Raw genomic sequence first — 19,507 nt, forward strand, 5'->3', positions numbered from 1 at the left:
AGTGGTAAAGGACTTAAAATATTAATATATGCAAATGACGCTATCATTTTGTTCAGTTACTATGTTCACTATTTTAATGAATTAATCACTGCATTTCTTAGTTTTGTTGTATTTTCCTTCGTTAATTTGAGCATGTGCTCACACGTGTGCCTCAGAGTGACTGAGAAGGCCAGAGAACTACACGCCAGTTCACCCTCTCCTTCCACTGTATGAGTCCCAAGGATCAAACTCAGTTCTTTGTTTCTGTGGCCTGTGCCATTCCCCGCTGATCCAACTTGTTCAATTACCTAAATTTTTTATAAAAAAAATTAGCCAAGGCATAATGAGAGACTAAGTGGAATCATTTGTTTGTTTAGATATTTAATTTGCTGTACCAAAACTCAAATATCTTAGCAGTTGACTTGGATGTTTTGGTAGGAGAAAAAAACATCTAGACATTTTTAACACAGACTGCATTTCATAGAAAATAATAAGAAGGAATTGTTTAGAAGGAATGATTATTTCATAAGTAGGCCCTTCCTTGAACCCAGTGACTAAATATCTTTGTATTTACTGTGATCAGATGCCTTTGCTAGCTTTAGAAAAACTGAAAAGAAAAACAAATGCACACAAAAACTTACTCTGAATATGAATGACCAGCTTTGTGACTAGTTGACTGTGCTGGGCTTTAATACACACCCTGAGGCATATACACCCTGGTACGGTGCTGGTTAGGCCCTCTAGAAAGGCCTGGTGATAGATTTCCACAAACTCTAGCCCTGTGTTTTCTGTCTTCTCTTCTCAAGGCTCCAGGTATAGTTACTGTTTCAGAATCTCAGGCATTAGTGCTCCCCTGGTTACTAGTAGACTTTCTTAACATTTACTTATAACAGAAAAGCCAAGAACCTATGTGTCTTTCTTTCTTCTTTTTTTTTTTTTTATTACAGAAAATTGCTTGGAGGTTGGAGGATGCCTGGGACACCAGAGCTAATACTGTGCAAATGTTTGCTACTCACAATTTTTTCACCACAAATAGGAAGATTTTTGAGGACCTTAAGTTCACATTTCTAGGCATGATGTTGCATATTAGGGTACTTACCAGTAGCAGGAATTGTGAATCCCAGGGCTGGTGTAGCCTTCCATGTGCTTTCACACTTTACAGGGTCTCCTGTAATGTGGTTGGGCTGTTGGGCCGAATCCCTAGAGGAGAATCAACCTCAGGGTATCTCTGCCTTGCTGAGTTCAGAGCATGCTGGGTAGGATCAGCTTGTAGCACTTTCCAGATCAAGGACACTTTGTGATTAGTCCGTTCTATTCCAGGATGGGCCCAGTTTCTTAGACTTGTTCCCCCTAAAGGGAAAGAAAGCCCAATAATAATGGCAGGCATTGCTGTCACTTAGATTTTGATGTCACATTTCTGAATTAGCCAAATGGCTTCTTGAGGTAATGAGCTAATGTAAACAGCTTGTTCATTGACAACGGAAGACTGTTCTGAAACTGTGGTCTGATGAAAACATGACTCTAAATTAAGAGAAGTTAAAACAACAAAGAGCATCCATTTTGTATAAAATGTTATCAAACACTGAAACACTGAGACATAAATAAGTTAGAAAAATAGTTTTATTAATTGTTTCCAATGAAAAGAAGTTCTTGAAATAAGAAGATGATTGCCAAACAGTTACTTCCTCTGACCACATTTGGTAAAAACCAATAAGCCTGGACAATATTTCCTGGTTGTTCATGAATGGCTTCTAGAGTTGTGGTTCGTGGTAACTATTGTGCCTGAAGCTGAGAACATAATTCAGGACTTCTCTGATCACCCAGTTCACTGAATTGCCAAATGACTTGAATGGAATGGATGTAGACTGCTGCATTATAGTAGGGAAGCAGTCCTTTCTATAAACGTTCTTGGGGGTGCTCATTTTGCTAGATAGCAGATAGGTAGAACTTTGACCTTTTCTTTGAATTAGTATCTCAGTCCCTGGGGGAAAGTAACTGAAGACATAGGTTATTAGTTCTTGTCATGCCAACAATTTATTATTAGTCTAAACTGATGTTTTAGTACCCCACTCAAAAAGCCTCACTAAAATACAGAGTCAGATAATCTCTGCCCAGTTCTATAACATTCTTGTGTAATGGTCATAGAGGTAGTAAATTTATTCACACTTCATAATCAATTTGATGTGTGTGTGTTGTATGTGTGTAGCTGTATGTGTTGGTCTTGTCAGTTTCAATTTATTAGTGAATTGTTTCAGTAATTAATTAAAATAAATGAGCAGTAGATAGTATATTAGGCTGGTACATCAGCTTGTCACTGTGATGAGGTTTTTGTGTATTAAGTTCTAGGACTCAAACTCAAGGCCTTGTGCATGCTAAGCATACAATACAAAGATACATATCTCCAACTCCCATAACAAATATTTTTACAAAACACAAGATTTGGCTAGTTGAATGAGGTTTGAGGAACAGAATCTCTTCTGTTTATTTTATAGACTGCTTAATCTCAATCTTTTTTTTTCTTAATTAAAGTGTGCTCCATCAAGAAGAAAAGACTTGACAAATTCTCTTGAGCAAAAGATAAAGCACTTGGAAAAACAGAGACAAGAGGTAATATTAGATAAAGATATTAGATAAAGAAGAAAGATATTAAATAAAGTCATGTAGCCATGTATTAAGACTGAGACTAAAATAAGGTATCTTTAATCCTTTTATTACTACCATTAAATAACAGTGTTTGTCGCTAGAATACTGGACTACACTATTTTAAAAAGGAAAAGCCTTTAGAAATCATGTTTGTGCTATGACAAATGAAAAAAGTGTTAATGTCACAAATGTGGTAGTTATAACCCTACTTTCACAATTGTTGGTATTTCTTCTAGGTACACCACAGGAGCTTATCCTTTATGATCTTGTCAACTGATGAAATTTGATTTGTTAAAAGCTTATGTGCAGTGGATTTAAATTCAGTGACTTCCTAGTTGAGCACCTAAATGAATGTGTTATAAAACCCTGTCTTAGGGGCTGGAGCGATGGCTCAGTAGTTACGATAATTGTTGCAGTTACAGCGGACTCAACTTCAGTTCTCAGTACCCACACGATGGTTCACAACCATCTCTAACTCTAATTCCAGGGGATTCTACGGCTTCTTCTAACTTCTGAGGGCACCAGGCATAAATGTGGTCCACATACATACATGCAGACCAAACACCCACACACATAAAATAAAAATTAAAAGTTAATCTTAAAAAAAAAGCACACAAAGCACAGTGCCTTAGAAGAGAGATACTTTCTGAAATGTTATTAGAATTAAGAGGTGCTCCTAGTTGCACTGTTGGTGTCCTCTTCTTTTATAGGTGTTAGAACTCGTTCCTCTTCTTGATAGAGAAAGTGCAAAGCAAAGCGATGTATCATACATATGAATTTTGTGGTTCGTTTGCTGACTCATTTGGCGCATTTCATCTTCCTTTTTCTCTTCTTCAGCATATTCTCCTCCCCTTTGATTCTGGGGAGTACTGTGTCCTTCTGGAAATCACTAAACTATTGCAGCATGTCACTGTGGCATAGTCCTGCATGGCAGTGGGACCAAGTGTCTTCACAGACTGTTGTACAGCCAGATACTAACCATAAGAATTTTCTCCACCAGAGTTAGCTGATGACTGCCACTCTGAATTAGATATTTTCATTTTTGTTTTTATTTAGGTGAAAGTCTTGTTGTTTTTGTTTGCTTTTTGGTTTTCGGGTTTGTTTGTTTTGGTAGACATTTTGACTATCTTCTTGATGTCTGCCACATACTGCTAACTGTCAACATTTTTTTTTCAACACAGAATTGTGAACTTTTCTTGCAAGAAAATGAAACTCGGATCAAGATCTTATTTTTTTCTTCTAGTTAGTAGAGCATTTCTAATACTCTCTTATGACAAATACTATTAATTCCAAAAATCCACACCTTTTTTCTTATTTATTTATTTATTTGCTTGTCCATTTTCTATCCCTGTCCTAGCCCCTCTCTCTTCTCCTCCCAGTCACACCCTCCCTTCCTTTTTTCCATACCCCCCTCCCTACTTCTCAGAAAAGGAAGCTGACGCTCCCCTTCCCAACCTACTGGAGCTAATCAAGTCGTATCAGGACTGAGTGCATCTTCTTTCCCTGTGGCCTGGTGAGGCAGCCCCGCCAAGGGAAAGTGATGGAAAAGTAGGCAACAGAGTCCCTGTTGGAGACAACCCCTGCTCCCCTTACTAGGCAACCCACATGGAAATCCAAGCTGCCCATTGACTACCTCTGTGTAGGGGGCCTACAATTTCACCCAAGAGGAATAAAAAAATATGTCTACATACTAAAGCTTGTCACTGCAGGCAAATAACTACCAATTAATAGACTTTGGACTTCAAAATCAATTCTTTGAAAAGCTGTCACAAGAATTAATTGTGGTAGAAGTAGTAAACAAACAGGAAAACTATGGAAGGATAGCCAGTATGCAGTTGAATTGGAGTCTGTGACAAAGGGAGTTGAACATAGACTTAAACAGTAGGAAGAGAAACTCCCAGGGAAGGACTAAGATACACTCCATAGTGTGGGTGTGGGCTTCCTGAAGAAGAGCTGGGCTTATTCTCCTAGACGTAGCCATGTATACTATTTTGGTGACTCAAGTTACAACCCACAGAGCTGCATAGAATCACTTTTCCCCTTCTTGTTTTGACAAGCAAGGTGACAGGATGACTTCTGAGGTGCCTCAGATGGGGCTGTGCACTGATAAAATAAACAATGGGTCATAAAGTTTGCCCCAAAAAAGACAAACCTTTTGCTGTAAATGGAATTTCTAGGGAGATTCCTAGGTAACTGTAGGTTTACAGCTGGGAAAAGAGGAAAGCCATTTAAACTCAGGCCTTGAGCATGGCTGTTTTAATAACCTTACTTGAAACCTTTCTATGTAAAAGGAAATCCGTCTTTATAAAGACCTCTTACAGCAGACATTGGAGTTCTTGACTTGGCTTAGCTGATGAGGGGCTTCCATCAGACTCTGAGGTCAGGGCCTCCTCTCTCCGAAAGCCCTTTCTAGCCGACCTCTAAACCATCCCAGCCCAACCAGAGCTTTCTAGGAGTGCTGCCTTCATACACAGATTCAAAAATCTCAAAGAGTTTCAACACTGATCACGTATTTCCAAAACTTCCAGATGGGCAGAAATCTTTTGTTGCATCACCAAATTTTAATAATTTCAGCTCTTGGAAGTCAATCAACAGTGGGACCAGCAATTCCGAAATATGAAGAAGTTATATGAAAGAAAGGTAAGAAACCCTTCACTTAGGGTTTTCTTTAATCCTGGGAGGTCCACATGAGAATTTTGTGGATTCCTAACTACAAGCAAATGAGGGAGAGAGTTCCATCATCACCATCAGTCTCTTGGTCCTGATAATACAATGTCAGTCAGTTGCTGGAAATGTAGTCTGGGTTTTTTCCCAAGAGTTGCTGTGAGTGTGCCCGGCTCTGAGTTCTTATTGCCAAGTTAAGGTTGAGGCCCAGTCAGTGCGAAACTGGCAAGAGAATCAGCTACCTTCCATTCACAGAGAAACAGTGGTAACTGCCAGAGTGGAAGGGAAATGCCCCCTTCCACTTTCTCTATCGCATATGCATTTGGAGAAGCTTTTTAGCCAAAAAGGAACCTTATGGGGAAATTTTTCTTTAATAAGTTAAAGTTGTTATTATTTGAAAGCACTCCATTTTCAAAAAAGACAGAAGGAAATAAATTCCCCTAAATAATTCAGAATGAAGAAAACTGACCACAGTAATGCAACAGCCCTTGCTTTTTCTTCCTCATTTGATACCAGAAGAGCTAAATTTAGAAGCAGGAAGAAAGCATCCCACACATCAGTCCAGCCACCTTGTTCTGTCTATCCTGGACCAGTCCAAATTTTAACAACCATGTTCCCCAGAAGAATGCTTCCGCAGCTTCCCAGAGTGTCCAGTGAACCTAGAGGAAAGAACAAGTACAGTCATCAAACTGGAGAAAGCACCATGACGAAGGCTCTCACTCAGAGGTCTAATTTGTCAGGAGGTGGAGTGGCAGATTCCCAGGCCTGGATGGTCATACCAGCTTCCTGCCTGACCACCTGCAGCTTTTTCTTGCCTACACCTCTTCTCCACCCATCCCCAGCCCCTCTGAAGCCTGGCACATCTGGAGAGCTCAGAGCCCTGACTTCTTCTGTGCTCCGGCTTCTTCATCTTCTGGAAGCAGGAGTCATTTGGAGTAAACTGTATGCTTTCTCTATAGAGCAAGCACCCTTTAAAATGGAAACCTGCTGATATACTTTAGAGAAGAGCTCTTCCTTGGGGGACTTCCTGAACAGGGTAGGGTGGGGTGCTTCTTTCTGATCTCAAGTGTACTGGGCTAGACACCTGGTGTGATTATCTGCAACTCTCTCCAATGACTCACTAAGGTCGTGGAGCTGAAAACTAAGCTGGCTGCCGCAGAAGTTACTCACGCCCTTGAGAAGGAGCAGAAGCAAAGCGTGACAGAGGGCGACAGGCAGCTTGAGGTGGGTGGTCCGCAACTGGCTTCTGGTTGAGCAAGGTATGGTTGTGAAAACCAGCTCCCAAAGGAAGCACAGGCAGGCACAGTGCCCGGCAAAGGGGAGAGGGGGGCAGTGCTGGGGGTGTGCCTCCAGTGACCATGAAATGAGAAACTAGTTGATTGGGTGAGAACCTTGCAGAGTCTTGCAGCCTCTCCTGTGACTTTTATTGCTAATGACAGAGTCTCACTAAATTTCCCAGCAGTGTTACCTCTCTTGCCCAGAATTGGTTACTGTCCCCAGGCTGGCCTTGAACCTACTATCCTTCAGCCTAAGTATCCCAAGTGCTGGGGTGACAGAAGCACTTCACCATACCTGTGTAAACAGAACACTTTAAAAATCACTTCACAATCATCATCTCCTTCACTATCCCAAGCTCAGCCTTGAGCCAGTCAGCAATAAGAATTTAGGGACCTGAACCCTGGCTCCAGGCTGTAGGGACAATGAGAGGGGTTTTTCCTGATGCAATCTTTTCCTCAGTCATTGGGCTTTATATTATGTGGTATGATGAGGAGAATATTAAATTCTAATGACCTTTCTCTGAAGCTATAGTAAGAATAGAAGCAAGTGTAAGTATTCTCAAGGTTAGGCTTGCCACTGTCAGGTACTGGCAATGCAACTATATGGGCAGAAGTCCGACATTACTGTTAGCAGGGCTTCTAGGGTGAGAGTCTGTCCTGGGGTCCCTGACAAGCCGGACTCAGCCACTGTTCTCAACAGTCAAATTAAAGAGACAATTGTGAAAAGCTAAGAAAGGAAGTTGAGTCCCTGTGTACCCATATTAAGAAGAACACCAAAAAAGAGGTCCAGTGACCTCCAAATTCGCCTTCACAGTTAAATAGAGGTCAAGAGGTGTTCACACTGAGGAGTCCTGGTTAAGAGGTGGTTCTCGCTGAGTACTGATCAGTCATTGTCCTGCCTCAGTCTGCCCTGTAAGATGGTAGGACAGTGTCAGGACCCTGTGAACTCCCTTTGTCTGACAGGAGGCTTCATTCCCAGAATGAGATTCCTGGGGGAGATCCCAAATCCTTGGGGACCTTATCTCAGTAGTCTGAGTGTCTCTCTTAGTCTTTTCGCTCCTGCCAGGAGCAGTACCTACCACATCATAGTCCAGGCTAGCCCACCGTACTCAGGTTACTGTCAGGATGAACCAGGAAACAGGACTGTGACAAGCCCCTTTCTGCCATGCAGTACATGCTCCACTTCCTTCTCCACCTACACCCTAGTCAGGAACTTCACCTATTCTTTTCCTCATGTACTCGGGAACATTTTCTTGATGTAAGGTAATAACATAACCTCTGCTAAATTAGAAAACGATTGAGTCATCTTAGGGCATAGGCTCAGCCTATTCAAGTAAGTGCTAATGAGATGCTTTCACCTTGAAAGAAAATCAGTTGCCTAAAATTGATCCCTTAAATTTAATACCTAGATTGGGATGTGATGAAAATGACATTTGAACCCCTATTTACCTGCTTCTCATCTCGAGTTACTTTTGTTCTGCAGTATTGATTTTTCTAGACTGGATTCTCAGTAAGGATCCAACTTACTCCACAGAATTTTGCTATCTGTTTTATAAAGCGAAGGCGTGAACCAGGGTCCTCACTCATGTGGAACAGTGAGCTGCTGGGAGATTGTCTGAGGCATGTTGGCAGGGCAAGGCTGGGTTTCCGCCTTGGAGTAGTAGCTGTGACAATGCTATGCCAATATTCATCTGTAGTGAAGGCCTTCATTTGTCTAGAACTTACTGTCCTTGTTTCTGGTTTTGAATGGTGCAGTGTTTGAGGTGTTTAGTATCAGTTTATTGCGATGCTTCCACCCCCCTCCCTTTTAGGCCTTTTAAATGTTTTTAACCAGTCCTCCCTTAGAAACAGGATTGTTCCTCAGACCCACTGCTTTTGACTATTGCATTGAGGATTAGGGTTTTTAATTCCTTCCGCCCCCGGGACCACCACAGGAGCATTAAGTAACCCTGTCCTCCACTGGAAGAAAATTGCTCAAAAGGAACATTAGAGAAAACCTTGCAGTTCTTGTTTGCTTATGTTTGGGAGCCGACTGCCAGAAACAACCCGTCTCTTAGGATTTCTTTCCTTCCCTTTCCCTTTGGTAATTTTTGATTTGGGTCGTGTTTTCTTGTCCTTTTCTTCAGAAGGAAAACAACAGCCTAAGGGAAGAATTACAAGCACTGAAGAAGGAGAATAAGCTGTTGAAGGAAAACAATGCTCTGGCAAATAGGAAGAAAGAACATTATGCATGTGAAATTAAACGACTCAATAAGGTACCAGATCAGAGATAGCATGGAGGGTCACCCCTGACCCTCCCCCAAAGCCTCAGCTGGAGTCCTCCTGAATTACAGCAGAAGTGTGAGCACAGTGTGGTCAAGCTTGCATCTGATGAGGCTTGGTTTGCATGGACCACCTAGCCACAGCATGGACGCTTTAGGGAATTTTTGTCCTTGCAGTGGGCCATGAAAAGGAGAAATGAAGGGAAATTGCAGACGTCAGTGAGAACTTTTTTTTTTTTTAAAGAACCACACAGTGGCACTGGGTGTTTGCGAACAATACGTATGTCTTGGTCAACCACAAAAGTTTCCTGAGGAAGCAAGCTGTTCCTTAAAGGGATGGCTACAGAGCTAGGTGTGATGCATGCATGATGTATGGATGCATGCCAAATTCAGGGCTGAGATGTCTGATGTAGGGGGTGAACGGGAACCTGCAGCAGGGTTTTGGGGGCACACCAGTGGCGCAATAACTAAGCTCAGAAGAGAAACTGAACTGCTGTAAGAGAAGGACAGTGAGTGTGTGAATGTGGGCACACGTTGTATATGTGTGTATATGTGTATATATGTGTATAGTGGGTATGCATATATGTGTGTGTATGTGTGTATTATATACGTGTGATGTGTGTATATATGTATGTGTATATATATGTGTGTATGTGTATATGTATATGTACATGTGTGTATGCATATGTATGTGGGTATATGTGCATATGTGTGTATGTATATGTGTGTGTGTGTTGTTTCATGGACTGATGTGATATTTGGGGAAGTGAGAATACTAGTTTAGCACAAAAACATAAGTCCTATGCTGCATGTTGAGCTATGTGGGTGAGTTAAGATATGCGTCACTCAATTAGGTATTTCATGACCAAAGTCACAGAAATTATCTGCAACAAAAGAGAGCAGATGAATGGCCTTCAAATGTGCTCAGTCCTATAAGCTTGGACTGCATGGCAGCTCTCTCTGAGAGGTGCTGTTTATAGCCAGGTGAGCTGCGTGCTGGTTCCCCGGCAGGATGCTTCCAAACCAAATTTGGTATTAGGGCTGCTTATAGCGCGAGTCATTCTCCAAGAGAAAGCAGAAAGGCAAAGAAAGGCTGCATAAACTGTATTTTGCCCTTTAGAGAGAAAGAAAATGTTCAGGGCAAATATCTGTCTTTTTTTCTTTTATCCTCTCCTGGAAAAGTTACTCCTCAAGAATCAGAAGAAGTAGGATAACTGTGATTACATTTAAAGTCCTAGTTCATTTTGCCTAAAGAAGGCAAAAAAGAAAAAAAAAAAGAGTTCAATTTGCCATATGAAAGCAAAACAACAATAAAACAGTTCAATTTGCCATAAAGGAAAAAACAAACAAATAAATACATACCCCCCCCCCAAAAAAAAAAAAAAAAAAAAACGAAAAACCAAACAACAAAACCCAGCTGCATATAAACACTCAAGAATTTTGTATTTTGGTTCATTTCCACGTACACATGTTATTTTTCTGTGTTGGTGATTATGGTTGACAGAATATCTTTAAATTCAAGGAAAAGCCACGTGTGTGGCACAACTCTCATCTCAACTTTTGGGTAGATGTATCAGAAGTGCAGGCCAGCCTGCTTTCTATAGCAAGCTCCAGGCCAGGCAGCCGTATCTCTAAAGAAAAAAGTAACGTTGCAGTTTGGTACATAAAAACATAAAATCTCATTAAGAAAAAAATAATCCTAACAAAATCTGTGTCTTTACACAGGTAAGACCTTTTCAGTATTTTCCTTCCCACATGACTAAAACTATATGCCCTCATCCTAGATACAACCTACTTTATTTTTTTCACAATTATGACTGCTCCCCTTTTACTACTTTGGTCACTGACATTTCTGGAGTGTTTAGGACTCGTCCTTTGTCACACAATGTTCTTAAATCTTCATTGAGTGGTGAAAGGATGAATGAATGATTTACTTAATCAGTTTAATTAGTAAGTCTACAGTATATGCATCAACTAATTTTTCACCTTAGATCCATCACTTAACAGGCATCACATTAGTATAACATAATTTATTGCCTATGATTAATGATAAAGAACATAAAAGAATACTTAAAATACATAAAAGAATACTGAAATCACAAGGGGCGCAGATCCCTGACAGGGTTATCTATGCAGAAGATTATGTTTTCTTTAACCATAGGAAGAAAAAGCAATGCACGAGTTAAGCCGGTAACAGTTTGCTTTCATCCTACTCTGCTCCACCGAAACTGTCACTTAAAAGCCTAGATATAAAGTCATAATGAGATGTACATCATTAATATTGCTATTATTACTGTTGAACTTAAATTTCTTCGTTTTTATTTTTATGTGTGTGCTTGTCTGTCTTTATGTATACGGTGTGTATGCACTCCCCTCGGACTTCAGGGCACTAGATCCTCTGGAGCTCAAGTGACAGGTAGTTGGGTGTGGGGGCTCTCCCAGGCGCCCCGGGGATCATGGCCATCAGTCCCCTAGAATGAAGGGAGCAGAGGTGGTGGGGAGGAGGTGAGCACAGTGGGAATAAACCTCGGGAATCAGGTGCAGGGAGACAGATCAACTTTCTTCCGGGGTGAGGAGACTATACAGACTTTGGGGAGGGGTGAAGAGACCCGAGGTGGATGAAGGTCATTGGCTGAGAGGCTAAGTGCTGAGATTCCTCATCAGCATAGGGAATAGTTCAGGAATCTCCGGTGCTTGCTGAATGGGAGTTGGACCTATAGTTACTCTAAGGGCTACTGACATTCCTCAGGTAAAGGGTGTGGGGTTTGGAATACCTCCAGGCAGAGAAGGGAAAGTCTTGGCTACAAAGGGAGTCCGAGTCCACCATGCCATTTCCCACCAAGCTCAGAGAGTTCTGGTAATGTCAGACTTCAAACTTAGCAGCAGGGTTTCCTGACATATCTCCCTGCTTTATTTTATAATGGAGAGCTATCACCATGGCCCCCAGCCTTTAAGCTGGGGATGGCTTGGTATTGAACTGGAACTCATTTGGCAGTGATTTTTGCAATGCTCCTATCTGCTGTTTTAAACATTGGAAGAGAAAGGGTATTAGCCTCAAGACACAGCATAATCAGAGAGCTAATAAAGGGGTAGGGGCCAGGAAAGCAAACGATTATTGAACAAACCTAATTGTTGAGTGGGTTGAAATCTCAAGAGCAAGTTCGTAGAGCGTTCTGAGGGTATTAACATTGGTCTCAGACAACATTTGATACATAGATAGAACATTCTGCTCCCAATGCTATGGAAGTCTGGTCCTCCAACCCCCACCACACACACACACACACACACACACACACACACACAATTCCTAGTCATTCGACCTCAGCAAAAGAGTTCATCTGTCCCTGTAGGGAGGGATTCAGGGCCATCAGCTGTGGATGTCATTGCCTGGTCAAGCCTGTCTGGACATAGCTGCTGTCACTGTCTCATTAGATCCAAGAGGAATGGCTGCCCTGGAGAGGGATATTTCTCATTTCTTTCTGGTTTGTAGTAGTTTCCTCTTCCTCATAGAGATAGGCCTGTGAAATAATCACAAGGGATGCAGATCCCTGGCAGGGGTATCTATACAAGAGGTTATTTTTTCTTTAACCATAGGGAGAAAAGATAATGCACAAGTTAAGCTGGTAACAGTTGGATTGGCAGCAGTTGGAATAACCTGATGTGATCACTAAGGTTCTTAAGTGCTCAGATGTTTGGATTTTATGATGCATACTTTTCTTTTCTTTTTTGAACTATTGTAGTAAAGATGGAGATATTTTGGGTAAACCCCAGCACATGAATTTGGGGGCAACCTTTAGCTAATAACCCACTCATTCAGCAAAGGCACAAAGGCTAAAAATAACAGCAAGAAACACACAGTAACATAAGTAATTAGCATGAACTTTTCAAATGTGTGCTTGTACTTAATTCAAATCATTTACTTTGAAGAAAATATCCAAGGATTTTGCCAATGTCAAGTTCTTAGATATGGTAGATATTTAACCAGAGTGAGAACTGAGCCTAGTCAAGTCAGTGCCACTGAGGACAAATTAACTTGTCTGCGACCTCATCATTTTGGCAATGGATGGATTATTTAGTGTATCTGAACCAATAGTGAAAATGACTAATCTAGAACAGGTTCAAGGAAGTTGGAAAGCGCCAAGATGAAACAAACGTTGATTCAACTCACATTTCATTCATGACTCAAAATTAAAATTTCCGGAATAGCAGTGAAAGGTAAACCAGGAAATTAAAATAAGATGATCTACAGAAGTAGTTTAGTCACAGGTACTGGGCATTCCATTGACATATTTGATTACTGTCACTCATTTCTGCAACCCTCCCTGGATTCTCTCTACTATTGTTCATACAGCTTAACATTGTTATTTAACTTTCACGATATTTCCTAGAATTAAGCAGCTTGTACATGTTACAAAAGAACTGGGGGCTTTCGCACTTGTAAGGATGCCCAATACACCATCACAAATAGTAAGTAAATTAAGACAAAAATGATTTATTTAACAACTTTGTTCTTCAGTTTTCTCCTAGAGGAAGAAAGTATAAAACCATAAAACCGAACAACAGCAGCAGCAGCAGCAGCATTTCTAAAGGGACTCTAGCTAGCCTGAGCACAGCAAATACGGCTCTGGAAGCCTGTGCCCTTATTGCTCATCTCCTCTGCCTTGTTAAAAACTGTTAGATTACATTTTTAAAGCTAGCCACCAAGGTCTATTACCTTATTTGGTTACTTCCTCCTTCTGAGGTCCAGCTATCAAAATACTGAAGTCCAGTAATTTTGGCTCACCTAATTAACAGGACCGATTAAAATTGAACACTTATCCTAACATGGGGTTTTCCCTTTTCCCTTTAGACATATTTCTATCAGCCGTGTCTGTCTCTTCTCTATCCAGAGGCAGCCCTTTGCTCCTTACCCCAGGGATAAACACCTGTTTCCTCCCTCCCTTGTTCCCTTCCCCTTACCCCTCATTCTCTATCTCTTGCCTTATCTTTTATTCCTTGCCCTGTGTTTCTCTGGGACAAATACATCTCCTTGTGCTGAGAACTTGGTCTTGTGGATCCTGAGTCAACCCCTTCAGTTTCTCTTGCAAAATTGTGAAAATTAACACTCCCATCGGACTAGGTGGTATATTTAGATTCCAAAACTCAGTATTAGGAAATTCCTAATTTCTGACAATATCTATTCAGGACTATAAGCTGGTTCTTTCATCCAGCCTTTTTGACAGCTCTCTGTAGTAATAAGAGGAGTACGCTGCTCCACTAAGATCGTCCATTAGCCCCATTAAGTTTTGTTCACCAAGGAAGGGAAGTTAGAGACCTCTGAGATAAACTGTTTCTGACTCCAGATGTTAACTAATTAGTAAGTTGTCAAATTGTGGTGCTGAGGACACCCATGGATGAGAGCATCTATCACAATGTTAACAATTATTTTTATTAAACTCATCGTGAATTGTAAGTCTCCAAACAAGAGGTGATGTCGTTATATTTTTAAATTTTTTATTTTGAGACAGGGTTTCTCAGTGTAGCTTTGTTTGTCCTAGACTCACTTTGTAGACCAGGCTGGCCTGGAACTCATAGAGATCTGCCTGCCTCTGCCTCCCTGGGTGCTCAGATTAAAGGTGTGTGCCACTGTTCTTATATAATGTAAGTATGCACATGAAGCACCATGGACTGATGAGAAAGGATTGAGAATTCACTAGCAAGTACTAGCTTGTCTTTGCCTCCTCATCCAATGGCAAAATCATAAAGTTATAGCACATACCATCCCACACAGTCATGAGTAAATAAATGTTTTGATAAAACATAAATATGGCCGGCTAGGTCAGGGAATGGAATGCTAGAAAAGGACAGAGCAGAAGAGAAACACAACAGGGGCAGTGATTGTACAAATGGGCACTTGGTAGAGATTCCTTGGAGATATGGCATAGATATACAGCACTGTTTTTGACCCCCCTTAGACCTACCGATTCAAAACCTCTGGATAGAGTGTCCAGGGAGGATATGTCTGCCCCTGTAGATGCCACCAAAATTTGAATAGCACAGATAGAAAATATGCTGCAGAAGGCTCTTCTCTCTTTGAGGCTAGGAGGCAGGGAGGCCAACATGAGCGATTCGCTTTAAAATAATGGAGCTGAATACCACACACACCATCACTCAGAAGAGAGAGATCTGGAAAACATTCACATGTACAGAAAACAACCAAGAAAAGAAGCTGTCAATCATGAAGCTAGTCAGCCTCCTCTTGTACTGGAGGGGGTTGTGACAATCGTGAAAGAATTACAGAGATGGCTGTAAACCTCCAAGCAACAGTGTGCTTTCTTCTGAACGTAGGCTCTGCAGCATGCCTTGACAATTGGGAGTGCTTCACTTTCCGAGGACTCGGGGAAGAGTAAGTGCAGGTGCAGCCACACGGAGAGGAGGACAGAGGTGGAAAGTCACCAGCAGCAGGTAAGAGGCCGGAAGCGGCGTGATCACCGGGAGAGCACAGGGCTCTCTGTTTATGTGCCTTTAAACATGTTTGTAGGTCTTACTATTGAAAGTGTAGCAAATCTCTCACATTTAGTTAAAGTTATTCAATTTTAAAATGCTACAGGAAGAATGGAGATGGGTTACTTCAGCCCCACTATTCATAGGAGAATTCATAAGAGAAAGAATCGAATTTCAGAAGGGTTAAGGGGGTTCACCCAGGATCGATCACCTAACCTGGTATGAAATTCTGTCAGCATTGAGTCTAGGGAGTCTCCCTATTTATTTCTACAATGCTCCTAGCTCAGACTCGGAACCCTCTCAAAAGATGGTGGCAATAGGGCCATTCTACTACGGCAGCTGCTGGCTTCTAGCTGACTGCATAGTAAGGACAGTGGTTTTTTTTGTTTTAATTTATCGACATTTATTTATTTGCATGCTTCTGTGCATGCACACATGTTACATGACTCGTATGGAAATCAGAGAACTGCTTTGAGGAGTTGGTTTTCTCCTGCTACTATATGGGTTCTTTAGACTCAGAGGCAGATACCTTACTACTTACTGAATTGTCTTGAAGGTTCCAGTACATGTAGTTTTAAAAAGAATCCTTTTCACTGATTTACTCGCTGACAAGCAGGCTAGCTCAGCTCCTCCCATCTGTGAGTAGATGACCAATAGTTTCCTTTTGGACATCAGCTTCCTCCTCCCACTGTCCTAACCTCTCTCGAGCTCACCAAGTGGACTTTGTTACTATGTCATAGGACAGTGATGATCTACAAAATTTAGTGGCAAATTCTGATCTTTTTTTCCAGCAAGGTCAAGTATCTGGGTAAGTGGTTTAGTTCAGGTGTAACACAGACAGTGGCAGGTGTTCCCTGGTTCATAATAGCAGAGAGAAAACCAAAACCCGTCTCTTCAGTGTTTGGATGACTCTATTGCTAACGTCCTTAGTTTACATTTTAACCATTTTTGTTTCTAACTGAGCAACTATAATTGTCACACCACCAAATGTCACATGAAATACTTGCAGTGCGTGGAATTTGATGGCTTCACTTAGGAGCTATTGCCAGGTAGCCCTGTTTTAGACCTTGAAATAGTGTTGACATTAAAACTTTCATTGGCCAGTGGTCCACAATGGAAGATGGATCAAAATAGTAAGTAAAGGCACATTCTGAAAACCATCCATGCTGCTTTACTTCTGAGTTCCTAAAGTGTGCCCAAAAATAAAGGTTTTGGGGTCTCCAAACAACTAAAGATAAAATTATAATCATAGGTATCTCAATATTCCACCCTGAGGGAATATTCATGAGCAGGGGTTAAGAATACTTTAGTTTGGAAAAGCACAGATAGTGTCTTTTTTTGGAAATAAATTAAATGTTTAAGAGGAAAAATATGTTCTCAGTCCACGTTGGACAGACTGAATTCTGTCATATGTTAGAACAAAGAACATTCATGAAGCATACGCGTACTCTATTTTTTTTTCTTATATTTTTAATCTTCAAGCTCTTTTGAATTCTGGTGATTGACACTCAGTTTTAAAGAGGTTATTACTGGGGATGATATCATTCTTATAAGGAGATAGAAACCACTAGAAATTCCTTTTTAACTTAAGCATATTAAAAAATTACCCAACCCTGGGTCCCAGATTTCTTCTGATCTTTTTCTTATAATATTTATCTTGGTAGAATGAGAGTTTAACTACCTACTACTCAAACACAGGCAAGCTGTTTTGAAGCTTTTTTTCTTTGAAGGGCCGTGCTGGAATGTCCCTGCCTTCCAAGGCATACATATTTCTAAATGCCATGCACATGACTAGTGAAATCCCAGGCTTTGTTCAGTGGCTTTCCAGATTTAACAGAACTGCCCTTTCAAGAAAGTCAGTTTCATGAGATAGAGTATATGAAATGTAAGCATGTTAAATGTAATTGAGTATATTAAAACTAGACTCAGGAAATTATAAGTAATTTATAATTAAATAAGTAAATGCTGATGTTAATTAAAGAAAATGTAGGTAATGTCTCCTTTCTATTAATTTTGAAGTTAACATACAATGTAAAAGCTTCCATTGTGCTGTTTTGATGAGTAAATTCACGTCTGCCTCTGTTTTGCCTGTTTCCTTCTTCTTAGTGTTCCTCATCTCAAGTGCTTCCCTTCTCTTACAGTCATGTTTTCATCTCATATGACTTTTGCCTCTGTCCTTTCTCCCATAAGATTTCTTCTTCTCCTTTCATGGCTTTCTTTCCCATTTTCATATCTTATATACACACACACACACACACATACACATTTAAATAATGTGATTTATATTTAAAAGAGCCAAAACATTTTACTTGAAAGCTATGTCATACTTTTCAATAAGGACAGAATTGGCGTGAAACCTGCTCTGCTAGTCATTTAGCTTCATAATATTTTCAGCCTCTTAAATGTTAAAGTATTAATCATTCTTTCCTTCTTAATTTATAGTAGATTTTGAATTAAATTTTATTTCTGGACTCTTTTTTTTCAGCACTGACGTTATACATGTGAATTATTTTGGTAGAACCATTTCTAAGAAATTAGAAATTATTTTATGCAATAAGAAATTTAAGTTAAAAGGGATAAAAATGTAATTAGATAATTTTATGAAAATCATTTATTCAATCTAATAAGTAACACAACAATGGGTGAAAAGTTCTAATTATTCTTAGTGAACAAATTACACTCTCATTTATTTCTTACATGCAAAGTTACTTTAATTCATTTTGTTTGAACACAAATTATTTTATTTCCTACCATATTTCATTCCTACTATATTAAATTCACATGGTGATAACTTGTTGAGGTTTGGCAATGTACTCCTTGTTACAGAGCTCTGATCCAGTTAAGAAGGTATATCCATCTGCTTGACATTATAGAGAATGACCTGCAAGTAACTTTTATTCCCATGACATCTGTAATTTTTATTTATATCAATAAAAAATTACCTAAGTACAGTATAGCAAAGCTTATGCTTATAAGTTAAGAAACATCCTCAGATCTAATATCTTAAATCTATTAGAATTTTTCTTTCAAGCTTTGATGGCCTAGTCATGTTTTACTATCTTATTCATTGTTCCAAAACAGTAGTATAACTCATGAAAAGGTGCAGGAGCTGGTTTGATGGTCCTTGTTAAGTGCGTTGACAGGGACATGTGACCATCCTTTATAGGAATGCAGAACATGGACATAGGATGTCAACGGAATGACTAACTTGTCAGAAGCCAGCTTCCTCTGAGTGTGTCAAGTGTGGAAAGATCCCAGGCTGTTGACTTTGCAGGATGAAGGTGGGCCTTAAATAGTGAGAAGACATAAAGCAAAGCTGAGTGACTAAACAAATCCATCTTGTGTCCTCGCCACTCAGGTGAAGATGCTCTTGTACTGCAGAGAGGCATGGGGAGGCCAGACTGTGCAGAGCAGCGGTTGTTCTGTGTTAACACACACCATACTGCTCAAATGGAGAGAGACAGCAAGCATCCTAATGTCAGGCTAATCAATGTCAGTATCATTTAGCAAGTGGTGGAAGAGTCTGTGTTTATATTTAAATAGCTTTACCAAGACAGAATGATATGACCTGACAAATTTGTCAGATAACAACTGACAGTTATCTGACTTTCTAACTTGCATTTGGAAATTTCAAAATAGAATCAGCATATCACAAGCAGTTGCAGTCTCTTTCAATTGGCTTTAGTGCTGGCAGCACACCCACCCTTGGGCATCTGAGTGTCCTCATAGCTGGGTCAAGATCAACTTTAGAACTAATGATTTGAAATCTCTTTTTTTTTCTGTAGAAAAATCTTGTCAGCTAGAAGGGTGGGCATGGCATATGCCCAGCACGTGGGAGGCAGAAGCAGGCAGATCTCTATAGGTTGGAGGTTAGCCTGGTCTACAGAGCTGGTTCTAGGATAGCCAAGGCTACATAGAAAAACCCTGCCTCAAAAAACCAAAATCCAAAAACAAAACAACAACAAAAATCTTGTCAGATGGAGAAAGAAATACTAGGAAAGCAAGCGACTAAAATAGACATCTTGACCCGCACATAAAGCATCTCCCATGGTCCCAATGACACCTTCTTCTGGTAATGCAATAGATGGTCCAGAACCATCCTCAGTTTTCACCATGCCTAAAAAATGCCAGTAAACAGATAATACAAGGAATTACAGAGAAAGTCAAGACAGCCATGTAACTCTCAGAGTTTTTCACAGG

General features: G+C 40.4%; 1 protein-coding gene across 3 annotated transcripts in view; it reads left to right on the forward strand.

Annotated features, from left to right (window-relative positions):
- Positions 1 to 19,507, forward strand: part of Tnip3 (TNFAIP3 interacting protein 3) — an 87,445-nt gene that overhangs the window by 46,891 nt on the left and 21,047 nt on the right. For 2 of the 3 annotated variants that reach the window (XM_021653053.2, XM_060373823.1), the window contains exons 4-8: positions 2,509 to 2,586; positions 5,197 to 5,262; positions 6,412 to 6,510; positions 8,690 to 8,818; positions 15,152 to 15,268. In XM_021653053.2, coding sequence (XP_021508728.2) covers positions 2,509 to 2,586; positions 5,197 to 5,262; positions 6,412 to 6,510; positions 8,690 to 8,818; positions 15,152 to 15,268 — 489 coding nt within the window. The remainder of the gene's footprint in view (positions 1 to 2,508; positions 2,587 to 5,196; positions 5,263 to 6,411; positions 6,511 to 8,689; positions 8,819 to 15,151; positions 15,269 to 19,507) is intronic. The other variant, XM_060373824.1, reaches the window with a different exon arrangement.

This window comes from Meriones unguiculatus, chromosome 21 (assembly GCF_030254825.1).
Source record: "Meriones unguiculatus strain TT.TT164.6M chromosome 21, Bangor_MerUng_6.1, whole genome shotgun sequence".
NCBI classification, from domain to species: Eukaryota; Metazoa; Chordata; class Mammalia; order Rodentia; family Muridae; genus Meriones; species Meriones unguiculatus.